This window comes from Salvelinus namaycush, chromosome 22 (assembly GCF_016432855.1).
Source record: "Salvelinus namaycush isolate Seneca chromosome 22, SaNama_1.0, whole genome shotgun sequence".
NCBI lineage: Eukaryota > Metazoa > Chordata > Actinopteri > Salmoniformes > Salmonidae > Salvelinus > Salvelinus namaycush.
The window spans coordinates 29,205,111-29,222,687 of record NC_052328.1 but is presented as its reverse complement, the minus strand read 5'-3'; the positions used below and the strand labels follow the sequence as shown (position 1 = coordinate 29,222,687).

Below are 17,577 nucleotides of genomic sequence, written 5' to 3'. Positions count from 1 at the left end.
ATTTTATTTAGATTTTTGATTTAGATTTAGATTTTATTATAACAAACTCATAATCTGGAAATATACAGTACCAGCCAAAAGTTTGGACACCTACTCATTCAAGGGTTTTTATTTATTTTACTATTTTCTACATCAAAACTATGAAGTAACACATATGGAATCATTCCTCATGAAGCTGGTTGAGAGAATGCCAAGAGTGTGCAAAGCTGTCATTAAGGCAAAGGGTGGCTACTTTGAAGAATCTAAATTCTAAAATAGATTTGGATTTGTTTAACACTTTTTTGGTTACTACATGATTCCATATGTGTTATTTCATAGTTTTGATGTCTTCACTATTATTCTACAATGTCGAAAATAGTACAAATAAAGAAAAACCCTTGTCCAAAATTTCGACTGGTACTGTATATAAAACACAACAAATTACATTTTTGACTGCACTAGGCCTTTAATAGGCCTTTAATAAATTAATTTGTTGTGTTTTCACTCCATCCTTTTGATGAGAGTTATGTCTAATTCTATGGGCCATGATCTAGTTCTCCAGATGGTATATATATAACAACCAAAGGGCACTGGGCAGACAAAAACTCCTTAGAATCAAAATGGGTAGCAGAAAAGTTAGTCAACACCAGAACTATAGATACACAATGTTCTAGAGAGGGACAATATTCCACTTGTTGCAACAAAGTAGTATCGACTGAAGCTGATAGGAAAATGCCTACCGCAGCGGAGAGTGTTTGTTCTTAAACCAGTACTAGAGCCAGACAGGTCTAGTTTGGTCATTAGGTTCAATGTTCACCTGAGGTGGTGGGCTGTGTGGTGAGGAAGGTTAGTAGGCTAAATTCTAGAAATGTCGAATTATCAAGCTTTCTACCAATAACAGCTTTTTTTATATGCATTTTAAAACTATAGTAGACATTATGTTCCATGTCTCAAATATAATAAAAACGTACTATTTATTCACTGGCCACGTTTTAGGGCTTAGGATAATGGTGTAACATCGTTTCTATGGAGATGGATGACGAGGCATCATTCAGTCATTTTTTACAAAATATTTTGTAAACCCTATGCAGATTTTTTGAAAAAGTCCGTGGGTAAATGCATTTTGGAGGGAATGCTGTCGGTCGAGCAACCTGTTAACCTCATCGATTACATAGCCCAAAGGAGAAATTAACCCACGAGAAGAGTAGCACATTTTTTGCTAGCTAGATAAGTTAATAACGTCTTTAGCTGTTGTTGTTGTAACGTTATTGACATGGGCTGTTGATATGGTTAGCAACACATTTTGTGATAGCTTGCCTATCAGTATAAGCAATTTTTTGTATCGTTTTACACAGTAGTTATACGTTTGCTTGTAAAAGCTATGGCAGTTTATTTGTCTGACTAGGGAGCTTCCCAGATACAGACTAAAGAGAACTATTTTTCATTCCTCTGGAGTCATGAAAGCTGGAGAGAGTTGAAAACGTCTTTAAACTGCAACATGGTCGATTGCCTCTAGGAGTCAGTGTCTTCTTGCCAATAAATAGGTCTGTATGACTGATCAGTGGCCAAGCAAGCAGACCCCCTCAAGACATTGAGCAAAACCATGGACAAAACCATTGATTTTTGAATTTGTTGTATATTCTTTATAAATGGGATATGCTACAATGTAGCTAAGCAATTAACAGCTTTGCTGACGTGGATATTCTGAAAAAGGAGCTTGAGATGTCCCAGGAGGAGGAAAGCAGAAGAGAGGCGGAGGAGGAGTCATAGGTGAGGTTAGAGTTGTGTGTGTACAGTTAAAGTAACAACTATCACCACAATTAATTTGTTTAATATTTAGGGTGCCCATGTCAATACACAACATACAGCACATACAGGGGCGACCCAAATCTCTATAGGAATGGCCAGCTCCCTCTGAGAGCTCCTGTGACTTGACCCCTGACCTCTGACCTATTTGAAAAGCGTGCAGAGCCAGTCGCAGAGGTTAAGACCCTTCCTGAGCACCCCGAGAAATAAACCCCTCCTGTTCTGGCGGTCCTGGATGAGGGGGTCAGTACAGTAGTAGCACAGTATAGTAGCAGTATTGTCTAATATCATATTAGAATAGTAGTACAAGTGGGCCACCTGTGCAGTGCTCCAAGTGGTAGGCTATATACAGTATATATGTGATGCCTCAATATCAGCACACCCTGACATAAATGTTATCCATTTGCTTTTCAGGAAGAAGATTTCTGAATATTCCAAATAAAGGCAGTTCAGTTGACAATCCCTACACCCATGCAACACCACTATCCAAAGGCAAAAGAAAACAGAGCACAGCCTAATGTAATGTCATTGAATAGAAGATCATTTCAGATCCCTCACATAAAACAGAGAGGAATTAGCCTGGTCCCTGATCTGTTGTCTTGGTGTGACAATGGTCAGGAAGGAAGCCCTGGAAAATTGTTAAAGACTCCAGCCACCCAAACCATAGACTGTTCGCTCTGCTTCCGCACGGCAAGCGGTACCGGTGCATCAAGTCTGACATCAACAGGCTCCTGAACAGCTTCTATCCCCAAGCCATAAGACTGCTAAATAGCTAACTAAATGTCCACAGGGACTATCTGAGTTGACCCTTGTATTTTTATTTTTGCACTGTCTCTATGCACACTCTAGGCCCTACCTCATCCCCATATTATTACTTACCCTTTTGCACCCCAGTATCTCTACTTGCACGTCATCATCTGCACATCTATCACTCCAGTATTAATGCTAAATTGTAATTATTTTTGCCTCTAGGGCCTGTTTATTGCCTACCTGCCTACTCTTCTACATTTGCACATACTGTACATAGATTTTTCTATTTTTCTTTTGTGTTATTGACTGTATGTTTGTTTATGTGTAACTCTGTGTTGTTGTTTTTGTCGCACTGCTTTGCTTTATCTTGGCCAGGTCGCAGTTGTAAATGAGAACTTGTTCTCAACTTGCCTACCTGGTTAAATAAAGGTGAAATAAAAATAACTAAAACTCACAGGGCCCTACACACTACACACACGGACACTCCAATACCAGAGTATGTGACCTGAGTGGAGCTAGAGCTGAGCTGGAGCGGAGCGCGCCCAATTTGACTGGAGCTCTGAGCAAGATTCCCAAAGGCTGGAGTGTTGGCAAGTGTGGTGATGTAGTGTTCACAACTAAAGAATCATTGTGGAATCTGAAAAGACACATCCCGAAAGCATGATGGTGTACTTACCATGTGGAAATGCTAAAAGAAAGGAATGAGGTGGGTAGATAACTAAGTGTCATTGTAGCGAAGTATTTATAAACAAAAAATCTGATCTCTTAAAAGTTTTGTTCATTTTTGTTCTATTTATACAATAGGCCATAATTGATTTTGGCCCAATAGGCTTGGCATATTCCCACTTTCAAGGAGCTTTCCATTTTGATTGGGTTATTTTGCCTAAAAACATTTTAGGCCTACCTATAATAAAACAACTCTGCATCTCTTCCCAGCCTGGCAAGAGTGGCCAAAAGGGTGTTTAGCATCCCCAGCGGCTCTGCAAGCGCAGAGATAATATATTCTCCGCTGCTGGCCTGCTTAGCAGGCACCATTGCCACAGAGCCTGAAGTCACTGACTGGCCAAAGTTGTGTTTCTAAAAATGAATTCAAAGGCACTGTAGACTGAGCCCAGTCATTTTTTGTTGAAGTTTTATTTAATTCTATGTAAATCACAGCCTATATGCGCAATTTATAGACTATAATGATTTAATACAAAGAAATGTTGGGCTCCCAAGTGGTGCAGCGGTCTAAGGCACTGCATCTCAGTGCTGGAGGTATTACAACAGACACCCTGGTTCAAACCCAGACTGTATCACAACCGGCTGTGATTGGGAGTTGGTTTGGCCGGTGTAGAACGTCATTGTAAATAAGAATTTGTTCTTAACTGACTTACCTAGTTAAATAAAACATGCTGAGTGCTTTATGTCCTTACCAGCATATTGTGTCACACTAGCAAATGCTTCACAATGTATTTTTTTGTAGGCTATAGCCTTGACATAATTTCAATAATATAGCATATATAATTCATTTTATGCTCTCTGTCTGGCTCCTGACCTATTTAGAGTGTTGATATGCTGTTTAATATGACATTTAGACTATTTGAAATGATGAGTGCTTCTTACATTCACCTTTTCATGTTTATTAAAACACTTTTCATTCAAATCATATGGTTTGGTTTCAATACTTAAAAATGGTAGGTCCAGGTAGTCACAAAAATAGGTGGGTGGTCATTAAATTGTGATTTTAATAAATGGAGAGAATTTGGAGCTGCAGTTGTATATCCTGTGAGCACAGAGCGGTTTTTACTGGCGCAGTTGGAAAGGACATAGAGCACCGGATGAGCAGGATTTCTGACTGCTCAACTCTGCTCACTTACTCTGTCCAACATTCAAACAAACACTCACTTCATCATTTGTTCACACACACATAATATGCACATACATTTACACTGACTCTACACACACATAAGCAATCTTCATTTACACTGCTGCTACTCTGTTACCAGAATTTACCACCTCTGGTGTGTGTGTGTGTGGACACGCATTGTCGGTACATTACACCTCAGTGTATCATTTTTTTTCACAACAATTAATCTGTCAACCTGTTTTTATTGTACAAAAATAAACTTGATTTGTGTCCAAGGTCCGTGTTATCTTGTGCGATTAGTTTCCCTGCAATGACTAATCCATTTATCTTGATCAACTGATACACCTACGCCAAATTTAGATATTTTGACCGGAGACGTCAATTGCACTCTTCTCCTTCAACACAATATTTGTGAGTATCATTCCTTTATACATTATTTGAAATATTGTTAAACATTTTGTCGCGAGCATTATTTCAATCAGCAAGCTAACGTCATCATGTAGCTAGCTAGCGTTAACCTAGATAGCCAGATGGCTAGCCCAAATGTGGTCTACAAAGTGAACAAACTAACGTTAAGTGTCATTGCTATTACTAACTTATACTTGGCCTATTTAATCCATTAATCAAAGAATGCCAACATAGATTTAGCTAGCTAGTAAAGTATACTTTATAATGCCACTTATCAGTCAACATGATTGTCTGTATTTTAGTGGACCTCAAGGTTACTTATCAAATAGGCAAGCTATCTATGTCAAATTGCATGGCAGTTGAGCGCTGCAAAATTGTCTCGAAAGGGTTTGCATGGGAAGCCACATTTTAATAATTTATGTCACTCAATTTGAAATAAGCGCTCTAAGACAAGGAATAAGAAGGTGCAGAATTCAGTTAATATTCAGATCTGTAACTAGCCTACTTTCCATTTAAATTTTGTCACGATAATCGATCCTATGTTCTCATATTTTCGTTGTCAATAATAACAGTCCGTTTCTCAACTCATTGTCACTCTATAAATCAGTATAGCTAAGCTTACAGTTACAATGTAAACATTCCTTTCCACTATCTATCTATATGGAATCCACTCAATCAGTTCATGGGCGGCTGCCAGGTAGTCTATTGGTTGCTGTTCTCATTAGGGTTCAGGCCTTTGTCCTCACTCTGAGAAGGGAAAGTCACACTGCAGTAGTTAGTCAAGACTGTCAAGTCACGGTGAAGTGCAGAACAGAGTACTTGGGATTGAATGAGCTGAACTTGAGGTAAATGAGTGCACACCTTCAGTGGGTGATTGTTTGATAAATGAATCGATGTTTGAAAATGGAATTTGAGTATTTTTTAGAATGACCATACGTGTAGGTTTGTGTTGTTTGGTTTCACATATATTGCATGCATGTAGGCCTAAGCATTTGGTGGACCATTCAGACTCTTGTTCAGAGAAAATGGAAAATAACTGAATGATCCATATGTTGAAAAAGCCATGTCTAAGCAAGCCCTGACAATACAGTAACAGTATTTTGTTCATGTTCATATAGACTACTAATAATTATCCTCAGTTGACTATACTGATGATTCACTGTGTACAGTCTAACATTGTATGTTAAGGCCCCTCTTGCTTATACAAGGGGAAGGAGGATTAGCCATGTAAGCTATGGGTCTGAGACATTAGGGTGTGTATGTGTGTCACACCCGTAACTTTATAACCACATACTGTGACTAACAGCCCAGTACAGTTTGATGGTCTAAAGATAAGCCACAACAAATGGAGCAGTTCATATGTTTGTAACTTAGTCATGCCCATCAGTTTCCTGAGGAAATGTAATGTAGACCAATAGGTTTGCTGTCATTCATTAAACAATGCCTAAGGTCATTTCCAAAAGGACCCATGAGCACCAACATGTGAAGTTCATAGGAGAATGTCAAATCTGGTGACCAATGAAAGCTAAGAGATTATATTTTTGATAAATAAGATGTTCAACCATTTTCTATCCTAAATATAAGTAATAAGCGGCGGCTTTGATATAAGCGATAGCCAAACAGATAGAAAAGGAGTCTTAGAATACATCTACCAGAAAAAGTCTTAAAATGTATTGGAAATAGACGGGTTGGTTGTTTAGCAACAAAACCCACAAGTGCACAACTATGGGGCAAAACAGACTGGGTTGGTTAGATTGTTTGCAACATGTCAACTATATTCAGTCTCCAATGTTCATTGAAAACAAATACATTTGCTCAATGAGCCACTTGTTGTCGCTCAAATACATTGCTAGTTGTTGATTAGCTAGCTATAATTTATTTTTGCCATATTAGCATTGACATGAAATCAGTCAAAACACCTAAAAACAAGACATGGTATCAAGAACAAGATTTAACAAGCTGAAAGGAGTTACTATTCCCCACATGGCAGTTTCTTGTCATTGTTGCTAGCTGTCTGACCGTCCAGAAACACAACAACGCAGACTTCTGCCTCATTGAAGCGTGACGTTGTCAGCTTACCCATCTCTGTACATCAACACACAATAATGTTGAAGTAAAGACCCCTGCCAACTAATATCAACACTTATATTTCGTTTGGATAAATTATTTGCCTTGTGTAAGTTTAAGAAACATTGCCCTGTGCCTTGAAATTCCGTTACCAAAAACACACTCATCTTTAAGATATTTTCTAATTTCTCTCCCTCATGAGGGACAATAATGAAAGTTAACAGAAGTAACAAGTAAAGGTAGACCTATCAATTAGTTAGTGTTTTTACTGATATCTATTTGGTTGAATCAGATTGGTTGAACCAAATCATAACAGTTTTTTTTTTTTCAATCTTTCTGTCGTCTGGTGGTCAAAGCAAAATTGAAAACAGCCTGGACAACCCATCCCTCTCTCTCTGTCTCTCCAGTTAATGTCACCTCTGTCTCTCCAGTTAATGTCACCTCTGTCTCTCCAGTTAATGTCACCTCTCTCTCTCTCTGTCTCTCCGGTTAATGTCACCTCTCTCTCTCTCTGTCTCTCCGGTTAATGTCACCTCTCTCTCTCTCTGTCTCTCCGGTTAATGTCACCTCTCTCTCTCTCTGTCTCTCCGGTTAATGTCACCTCTCTCTCTCTCTGTCTCTCCGGTTAATGTCACCTCTCTCTCTCTCTGTCTCTCCGGTTAATGTCACCTCTCTCTCTCTCTGTCTCTCCGGTTAATGTCACCTCTCTCTCTCTCTGTCTCTCCGGTTAATGTCACCTCTCTCTCTCTGTCTCTCCGGTTAATGTCACCTCTCTCTCTCTCTCTCTCTCTCTGTCTCTCCGGTTAATGTCACCTCTCTCTCTCTCTCCGGTTAATGTCACCTCTCTCTCTCTCTGTCTCTCCGGTTAATGTCACCTCTCTCTCTCTCTCTCTCTCTCTCTGTCTCTCCGGTTAATGTCACCTCTCTCTCTCTGTCTCTCCGGTTAATGTCACCTCTCGCTCTCTGTCTCTCCGGTTAATGTCATCTCTCTCTTTCAATTTGCTGTAACCAGCATCCGTACCGACCGACACCGGACATCCATGGACGTTGAAATATGGTCAGTCTGCCCTGGCCTTGATTTCAACGTCCACATAAGTCGTTTTTGAAGCAATCGTAGATGTCTATGTTTCACAAGTGTGGGTGGCACAGTACAGTAAAAAAAAGTTGAGTACAGTCCTGAACTGTACAGAAGAATAGAGTTTAGTACAGCACACTAGAGTTGAGTAAAATATAATGTACGGAACTATAATATACTATTACTGTACTGAACTGACCCATCCAGACAATACTGACCAGAGTGAAAGTTTTACACACAGTGAAAGTGTAGTTCTTCCTTTTCTTAGTCAACGGCCCACTGTACACATTTAAACTACATGCCCCAGGCTTAGGACTGTGACAGTCATGGATTTTTGGATGACGGTAAAAAATGAGGTAAAGAGGTTAATGGAACTCGACCAGAACATGGAAATGCGTGTGGGAAAAATCCAGAATCTCCTAATTTAAGCTATTGTTTATGTGTATTTCACACTATGTTTCGGTAAAAATCGGAGTATAATGCTTGTATGGATGTCAACCCCAATACATGTTCATGTCATCGTCACCAATTACCTGCATTACAGCTAAAAAAACGAATATCCACTTTGTTAGATCAGAATTGTTGAATGTGCGCCAATCTAGCGTCCTTCTTCTATCCCCCGAGGTCTGCGGTCCATTGACCTCTTTACAGCATCTATTGGCCAGCCAAATGACCTCAGTCACCGTAATAAACGTTCGATTAGCAAAATAAAAAAGGTTTTTCTCCTCTGCTCCTGTCTGCACGTGCAGCCATAGAAATATAATGGGCAACCCCATTCAAGTTGTTGGCCTTGTTGGAGAGGATCAAAATCGAAATGTATCATGGTTAAATTGTGACTGATCTACAAATAATAATGAGTAGTTCATTATGATGCAAGGTTCTTTGTAGATCCGTAAGGCGGCAGTTATCTGTACCTTCAGCTGCAATGTCGAACAAGCACAATGATGGCATAATGGATGGACTGGTGGCCATTGCGAGGCGCAAAGCAAGAAGTAGAAGTTGGAATTTGTGCTGTGATTTGTTGATTCAACTCAACTGACATTACCACAAATAAATTCCATTGCATGAGCCACATCAGTTAAAGGTGAACTCAGCAATATGATGTAGATCCAGAAAGTAAACAGCATAGTGGGTCAATTTCCGCTACAACTAAGAGGGTTGAAGTGTGAGGCTCAACTTCTCCGATGTTTTGGTGCCCTGGCCTCCACACTGTGAGCAAAGTGAAGTGAACCCATGCACATGCGCAGATACTGTGTGTGACTGTGTGAGAGCCAAGTCTTGCATCTCGCTCATCTCAATATCTGCGGTGCTGCTCATGGCAATGTCATTTCGCTGAGTCAACCTTTAACATTTTAATTAACATCCTATATTACCATGTCAAATATTGCATCACAATACCACGCAGCCATTGAGTGTACCCATCAGTTTACCATTCAACTTGTCACACTTTTCAGTCAGCTGTTTGTATTTTTATATATTTTTTGGGGGGGTTATGAAGGTTAATTTATTTTCATGATGGTCTTCATCCATAACTCACGGTTATATGGTAATTGTGCCAGCCCTACCTAGGCTGTCTCTGAAAAGATAAGCAAAAACATAGTTTTTAGCCTACTGTTTGAACATCGGTCACTACTTCCTAACAGTAGTTGCATGTTCCCATGCTATCTTTCAAACACGAGTGATTTCACGCTCACGATGAAGGCTTCTGTTTTTCTTGTTGTCTCTTCAGAGAACGTCTGTTTTATAAGAGTCAGAGAAAGTTCTGATAGGTTGTGTTTATACAGTCACCATGGCCCTGGCACTGGTCCAGGCCCTCTCCAGACGCTCCGCTAAAGCCCTAAGGGCCAGATGGAGGATATCTCAGACTCTGCACATCTCTTCCCTGCCTCTGGGGGGTGCCATTCACAACAGACAGCCCTCTAGCCAGACGAACCCTACAGCCAGACTCCCTTGTCTAAAAGACTTTCACCTCAGCACAGCCTCATCCAGCCCTGACCCTAACAAGCCCAAATCAGGCAAGAAGCATTACATTATCTCACTCTAGTGACACATTGCATGGAGTTTGTAATAGGCTAGTTCCCTTTACTTGTCTTATGGCCTATATCAGTGACCCTGACCTTCCCACCCCCTAACCCATGCCTAGGAATGTTGCCTCTCGCTAACAGTAAAGTACCGTTATCTAACAGTACCAGAAATCATTAGACATGTACGTGTGGCATGACAGAGTAAGAAGACCGGCCCTCTTCTCTAGGCTCTGGTTCCTCTTAGTTTCTCCTTCCCTAAGAACAATAAATCACTCTGATAATCATGTTTGTTATTTTTTTTTGGCTGCAGGGTTGTCCTCCGGCCTCGAGGTGGAGCTGTTTGAGATGGGGATGTGGTCTCTGGGTCTGGGGGCCTTAGGAGTTGCCATCGTTGGAATCCTTCTGGCCAACACTGACTTGTGTCTGACCAAGGCTGCCCAGGCCTCGCTGGAGTACCTGGAGGACGCAGACCTCCGCTCCACTGGAGACGGTACGAGGGCCCTGGTTCACCTACTTCACCTACTGGGCATGGCTGGAAAGTGCAGAAAACTGTCGATCATATTGGCACCAAACATTCTACAGTATGACAATGACATTCTGTTTTACATTCATACTAGAATGTAGCAAGGTTAGAGCTTTTGGGGCCAACATGGCAGCTGTTAAGATTTGAAATCTCAGAGTTTATAGAACTCTGAATATCTTTTGCATAGCTCTGAGCAAGGCATTTTGTGGTCCATAATATGCTAACGAATATCCGCTCGCTTTTTTCCTGCGACACTCGGAAACAATGGTAGAGCAAAGCCTAATTATTACAATTATTATCTGGGTGGTTAAAAAAAAATGGTCTAGGCACACTGGTGCTCCAAGAATAGTTTTTATCCAGGTTGCACAGCAAAATATTTAGGAACATATGCGACCAAAATTGTCACACTGCAGAGCCCAGGTACCAATGCATCACCTGCGTATATGTGTGTGTCCTGCAGATGAGAACACCATAAAGGCCAAAGCTCTGTGGGAGAAGACGGGAGCAGTCGTCATGGCTGTACGACGGCCCGGATGATTTTTGTGCAGAGAGGTGAAGTAATGTCACTGATACTATACAGTATAGTCAGCTTTTTTACTTACAGGGAAAGTTCATCCAAAATGTCAGAAATTGTCTTAAATAAAGTCTATATTCCACACCATATGTTTTTGTTGTGTAGATTCCGCTGTATGCATCAGGAGAATAAACAAGACCCCATCCTATTAATGAAATTGTACTAATTGTGTGTGTAGGAAGCTTCCAAGCTGTCCTCTCTGAAGACCCAGCTTGAGGATCTCGGGGTCCCTCTAGTTGCCGTGGTGAAGGAGAACATCGGCACGGAGATCCAGGACTTCCGACCGCACTTCGCTGGGGACATCTATGTAGACGAGAAGGTGAGACCCTGGGTGTTTCTCAGTATGCATACTACCGTGCTCCACACTATCATGCTCCAAGTGCACCACGTTCTCTTGACTACGTTCTTGTGAGGACGAGAATGTGGAGAATGCATAAAACGATACATTTGAGAAGCACTGGTACACCCCTACTATATTATCTTGCGCTTTATCTCCTCATTCACTGAACCTTCTTCCAGCCAGGACAATGGCAATAATAGGCAAAACAAGATATACACAAAGAAAATGTTTTACTTCACAACTACAGCTAGGTATAAGTGAATCTGAATAATCTAGCTATCCAGCTAGTTAAACAGACAAAAATGACCTAAAACTAATGTCATGCAAGGTAGATGTACGTTTTTTGTGCGTAGCTACCAATTCGTTGTGGCTAGCTAGCTAGCCCTATGGACTTACCCATTCAATGAACCATCTTCCAGCCAGGACAACAATGGCAAAAGTGACAAAACAAGATATACAGAAAGTAACCGTTTTACCTCATAAATATCAGCTAGCTATAAGTGAATCTGAATATTCTAGCTATCCAGCTAGTTTAACAGACAAAAATGACCTAAAACTAATGTTATGCAAGTTAGATGTAAATTTTTTTGTGGGTAGCTACCAATTCTTTGTGGCTAGCTAGCTAGCCCTATTGACTTACTATGGACTTAACTTACCCATTCACTGAACCATCTTCCAGCCAGGACAAGAATGGCAAAAGTGACAAAACAAGATATACACAAAGCAACCGTTTACCTCATAAATATCAGCTATGCGCATCGTAAATATGTAGCTAACCAGATAATGACCTAAAACAAATATTATGTCAATTCTTCGTGATTAGCTAGCTAACAATTCTTCGTGGCTAGCTTGCCAGTTAGCCCTATTGACTTATTATGGGCTTGTGATCTCCGGTACGTAGGCAGGTAAACATGCCAAAATTAACACAGCATGTATTTATTAACGTATTAAGATAAAGTATGTTGCCTGACTACAGTACTTTATGAGATGTGAACATGTTGAAGTGTATTTTCTCTCGCTTCAGCTCAAATGGTATTGATTTCAAAACATTTTGTGTAATTTTGTTTCTTGTTTTGTTCTTCAAATTTCTTGTTAACAAACTATAGTTTTGGCAAGTCGGTTAGGATATCTACTTTGTGCATGACACAAGTAATTTTTCCAACAATTGTTTACAGACAGATTATTTCACTTATCATTCACTGTATCACAATTCCAGTTGTGCCTTTAAACAGCTTGGGAAATTCCTGATAATGATGTCATGGCTTTAGAAGCTTCTGATAGGCTAATTGACATCATTTGAGTCAATTGGAGGTGTACATGTGGATGTATTTCAAGGCCTACCCTCAAACTCAGTGCCTCTTTGCTTGGCATCATGGGAAAATCAAAAGAAATAGGCAGGACCTCAGAAAAAAAATTGTAGACCTCCAAGTCTGGTTCATCCTTGGGAGCCATTTCCAAATGCCTGAAGGTACCACGTTCATCTGTACAAACAATAGTACGCAAGTATAAACACCATGGGACTAGGCAGCCATCACAGCGCTCAGGAAGGAGACTTGTTCTGTCTCCTAGAGATGAACGTACTTTGGTGTGAAAAGTGCAAATCAATCCCAGAACAACAGCAAAGGAGCTTGTGAAGATGCTGGAGGAAACAGGTACAAAAGTATCTGTATCCACAGTAAAACAAGTCCTATATCGACATAACCTGAAAGGCTGCTCAGCAAGGAAGAAGCCACTGGTCCAAAACCTCCATTAAAAAAGCCAGACTACGGTTTGCAACTGCACATGGAGAAATGAAACAAAAATAGAACTGTTTGGCCATAATGACCATTGTTATGTTTGGAGGAAAAAGGGGGAGGCTTGCAATCCAAAGAACACCATCCCAACCGTGAAGCACGGGGTGGCAGCATCATGTTGTGGGGGTGCTTTGCTGCACGAGGGACTGGTGCACTTCACAAAATAGATGGCATCATGAGGAAGGGACATTATGTGGATATATTGAAGCAACATCTCAAGATATCAGTCAGGAAGTTAAATCTTGGTCACAAATGGGTCTTCCAAATGGACAATGACCCCAAGCATACTTCCAAGGTTGTGGCAAAATGGCTTAAGGACAACAAAGTCAAGTTATTGGAGTGGCCATCACAAAGCCTTGACCTCAAACCTATTGAAAATTTGTGGGCAGAACTGAAAAAGTGTGTGTGAGCAAGAAGGCCGACAAACATGACTCAGTTACACCAGCTCTGTCAGGAGGAATGGGCCAAAATTCACCCAACTTATTGTGGGAAGCTTGTGGAAGGCTACCCAAAATATTTGACCCAAGTTAAACAATTTAAAGGCAATGCTACCAATTACTAATTGAGTGTATGTAAACTTCTGACCCACTGGGAATGTGATGAAAGAAATAAAAGCTGAAATAAATCACTCTGTACTATTATTCTGACATTTCATTCTTAAAATAAAGTGGTGATCCTAACTGACCTAAGACAGGGAATCTTTACTCGGATTAAATGTCAGGAATTGTGAAAAACTGAAACTTTAAATGTATTTGGCTAATGTGTATATAAACATCCGACTTCAACTGTACAAACGGAGTACGCATTAGAGAAGTGTCCGCCGTGCTCCGTTTCGCATACTTTGATTTTGACTCCGACCCTCCCATGCTCAATATGTGTGCTCGGAGCATGGTAGTATGCATTTTGAGAAACACCCCGACTCTCTATGGGTGCATCTCAATAGTCTATAGAAGGTGAGACGGACTTGACTATGGGTACATCTCAATAGTCTAACAAAGGCTTCCTCTCCTTGTCTCCATTCCTTCATCTGCACTGGCCTTAATGAACTGTGAACATGTTTGAATAGATTTCTACACAGGCCTGCTATGAAGGAGAGGAGCTGAACCATGTGTAGATATTGTCTGTGCCTGAGTTTTGAGTTTTCTTTTCTCCGTTGATTGATTGGTTTACTTGTGTTCTTTGCAGCACCACTTCTATGGCCCAATACAGAGGAAGATGGGGGGGCTGGGCTTCATCCGTCTGGGGGTGTGGCAGAACTTCATGCGGGCCTGGAAGGCCGGTTACCAGGGCAACATGTTGGGGGAGGGCTTCGTCCTGGGAGGCGTGTTTGTCATCGGAGCGGGGAACCAGGTACCCCACACACGGCTGTGCATCAATGGAGTATGCTCAGCCACAGCTGGGAATTATTAACTGGAGCTGTTAAGGTGTCTGTATTCTTCCCAGCCGAAACAGTAAGAGTTTGTGCATATATGACGACATTTTGTGGCGTTTTTATTCATTTTTGACTTCGGTAAGCGTTTTTTCGGCTGTTCGGGCACACAATTTTTTCTTGAGGCAAGCCGAAGTCTACTCCCCTTCGTCTGTGATTGGTCAACAGTAGGGATTCTCCAATAAAGTCTTTGTCATTCAACGAAAGATGACTCGTTTTCATTCAAATTTTACATTTAACTAAGATCTCCTCGGCAAAAAACTTAAAAATGAATGACAGCTTTCTTGAGTTATCTTAGATTAATTCGGACTATTTTGAGGAACTGTAATGTATACTGGCTACAGTGTCTCAAAATGGACAAACAGTACTATTGCTGCTTTTTTTCTCGTTTTTTAAGCAGAGGTCTATTAACTTCTCTGCGCTATGGATCCCTTTAGCGGGATCATTTTCTTAAACAACCGCTGAATTGCAGGGCGCAAAATATTACAAAAAATATTTATAAACATGCAATCACAAGTGAAATATACCAAAACACAGCTTAGCTAGTTGTTAATCCACCTATCGTGTCAGATTTTGGAAATAGGCTTTGCAGCGAAAGCAATCCAAGCTTTTGTGTGTGTGTCAATCAATGCTACAACAGCTAGCCACAAATTAGCATGGTCACGAAAGTCAGAAAAGCAATAAAATTAATCGCTTACCTTTGATAATCTTCGGATGTTTGCACTCAAGACTCCCAGTTACACAACAAATGTTATTTTTGTTCTATAAATATTACTTTTATAACAAAAAAATGCCATTTGGGTTGCGCGTTATGTTCAGAAAACCAAAGCCTCGTTCCGTTCGACGAAAATTCCAAAAAGTATCCGTAATGTTCGTAATCAATCCTCAGGTTGTTTTTAACAAACATAATCGCTAATATTTCAACCGGACCGTAACCTATTCAATGAAAGAAAATGGAGAGCTACCCCTCTCGCGCGCAGGAACTAATCAGAGGACACCTGACTAGTTTCGAAAGATCTCGCTCAGTTTCAGGCTTTTATTTTGAAAAATATGTCTAAAGCCTGGTCACAGCCTGAGGAAGCCATTGGAAAAGGAATCTGGTTGATACCCCTTTAAATGGAAGAAAGACGGGCCAGGAAACACAGATTAAAAAGATAAATAAATCACTTCCGGGTTAGATTTTCTCAGGTTTTCGCCTGCAGAATCAGTTTTGTTATACTCACAGACAATATTTTGGAAACTTTGGAGTGTTTTCTATCCTAATCTGTAAATTATATGCATATTCTACGATCTAGACCTGAGAAATAGTCCGTCTAAAAATCTGACCCCTAGCATCAAGAGGTTTTAAGGGAGAATGCTAGCACTCTGCTGGGTGCCAGCCTAACTGAAGCATGCTGACACCTTTAGAGTCCAACTGCCGACACATGTATGAGGGGAGAGACTCAACCATGAAGGATCAAGTGCAGCAGATGAGGCACACACACTATCTGTTATCAACTCAGTAATCAGTGGCCATGAGCAGAGACAAGGGAAGGAAGTCCTCCAGGACAATATTGATACAAACACATAAACCAAGAGCAGCAGCATTGTTGTTACATTGTGTTGTGAGCTTGTTTGGTATTATGTAGGTCCCTTTTTAAAATTGTACTTTTTCCTTAGGGAATTCTTCTGGAGCACAGGGAGGAGGAGTTTGGCAACAAAGTGGAGAATGAAGATGTTTTACAGGCTGTCAAGAGAATTGTTCCAGTGCAATAGATGGTTAGTTTTGTGTTCACAAACTTAGTAGCATTAGATCAATGCTGATAAAAAGGCCTCTGTTTCATTCACAACAGAACTTTATCCCAACATCAAGTGTTTTTGAGTTGTGTATGACATTTAAACTTTTTCATATCTGTACTCCTGCACCAACCTTACATGATTTCTATTATTGCTAGCTCCGCCTATCATAGAACGTGTCTCGTCCTCAATAACAATGTGAATGATGAGCTCCACTGCTTATAATATCCTGACCTCTTAACTCCCTGCACTCATAAACCCATTGGAAGATGAGGTGGACCTTATTACCATCTATTTTCTCTAGATGTGGAAACTCCCAAGTTGTACCAACTAGACAGTGTTCTGTAGGCTTATGGTCTTGGTCAGGTTGTTATTGTAAAAGATGTGTTCTCATGACTTACCTGGTTAAATGAAGTTATTGTCAACCAGGGACCTTACTGCTTCCATTTGAACATTTTCACACTTGTATTGAAGTCACTCAACTTGAGGAATGCATGGTTCTTTGCATTTTGTATGTAAAGTCAGTCTTGTAACTTTGCTATGTGTTTCATGTTATACCTGTGAATGAATGTACGTGTGGTCAATGTGTGTTTATTAATGAAGACCTGACTGTAAACTCAGTGATGAGGGGAGCAGGTTTGATATCCAAAAACACACTGCCTCAATATACTCACCATGGCCAGGTTGGCGAGAGACGGGTGCAAATCACAATAAACCCATCACGCCATCCTCCTCTCTTTTCTTCTCTGGACCGGCATGACATTCTAGAATACATTCTGAACATTTACATATGTAGATGTTTGTTTCCATAACATAGTCACAACTTCAACTTCTCAGCTGTGCACCGTAATCTGCTACTTATTGTATTTTCAAAGGTGGCCTATGAAACAAGTGGAGAGTTTCTCAGTCCATGCTTGAGTACTAAAGGGAGTAAGGGCTGAACTCAATCCATAGTGCAGCATATTAGCCTTACAGCAAGATGAACATTTAAAGGCAATGTTTCCGAGGAGACAGCATTCATTGTAAACGCTGCATATGTCGGCTCATTACCTTTAAATTTCAACACGACAACACAGCTCTTCTGTGCTACGGACTGAATGAAGCTAAGTCAGGCTGTAGGACCATTCCTTTGTTGTTGGAAGACTGCTAGCACTGCGACATGAGTGACCCACCCTCAAATGGGC

General features: G+C 40.6%; 1 protein-coding gene across 2 annotated transcripts; it reads left to right on the top strand.

The window, feature by feature from the left end:
- Positions 1-4,693: 4,693 nt before the first annotated feature.
- On the top strand, positions 4,694-17,125 carry LOC120017729 (peroxiredoxin-like 2A). Of its 2 annotated transcripts, XM_038960680.1 has the most exons (7): positions 4,717-4,795; positions 9,719-9,949; positions 10,269-10,448; positions 10,942-11,033; positions 11,234-11,374; positions 14,374-14,538; positions 16,277-17,125. In XM_038960680.1, exons 2-7 carry the CDS (start codon positions 9,724-9,726, stop codon positions 16,370-16,372), a joined length of 900 nt encoding a protein of 299 aa, XP_038816608.1. In that variant the 5' UTR covers positions 4,717-4,795; positions 9,719-9,723; the 3' UTR covers positions 16,373-17,125. The 2 variants fall into 2 exon arrangements, with proteins under 2 accessions (XP_038816609.1, XP_038816608.1); XM_038960681.1 differs by lacking the exon at positions 9,719-9,949 and having other exon boundaries at positions 4,694-4,795.
- The last annotated feature ends 452 nt before the right edge of the window (positions 17,126-17,577 follow it).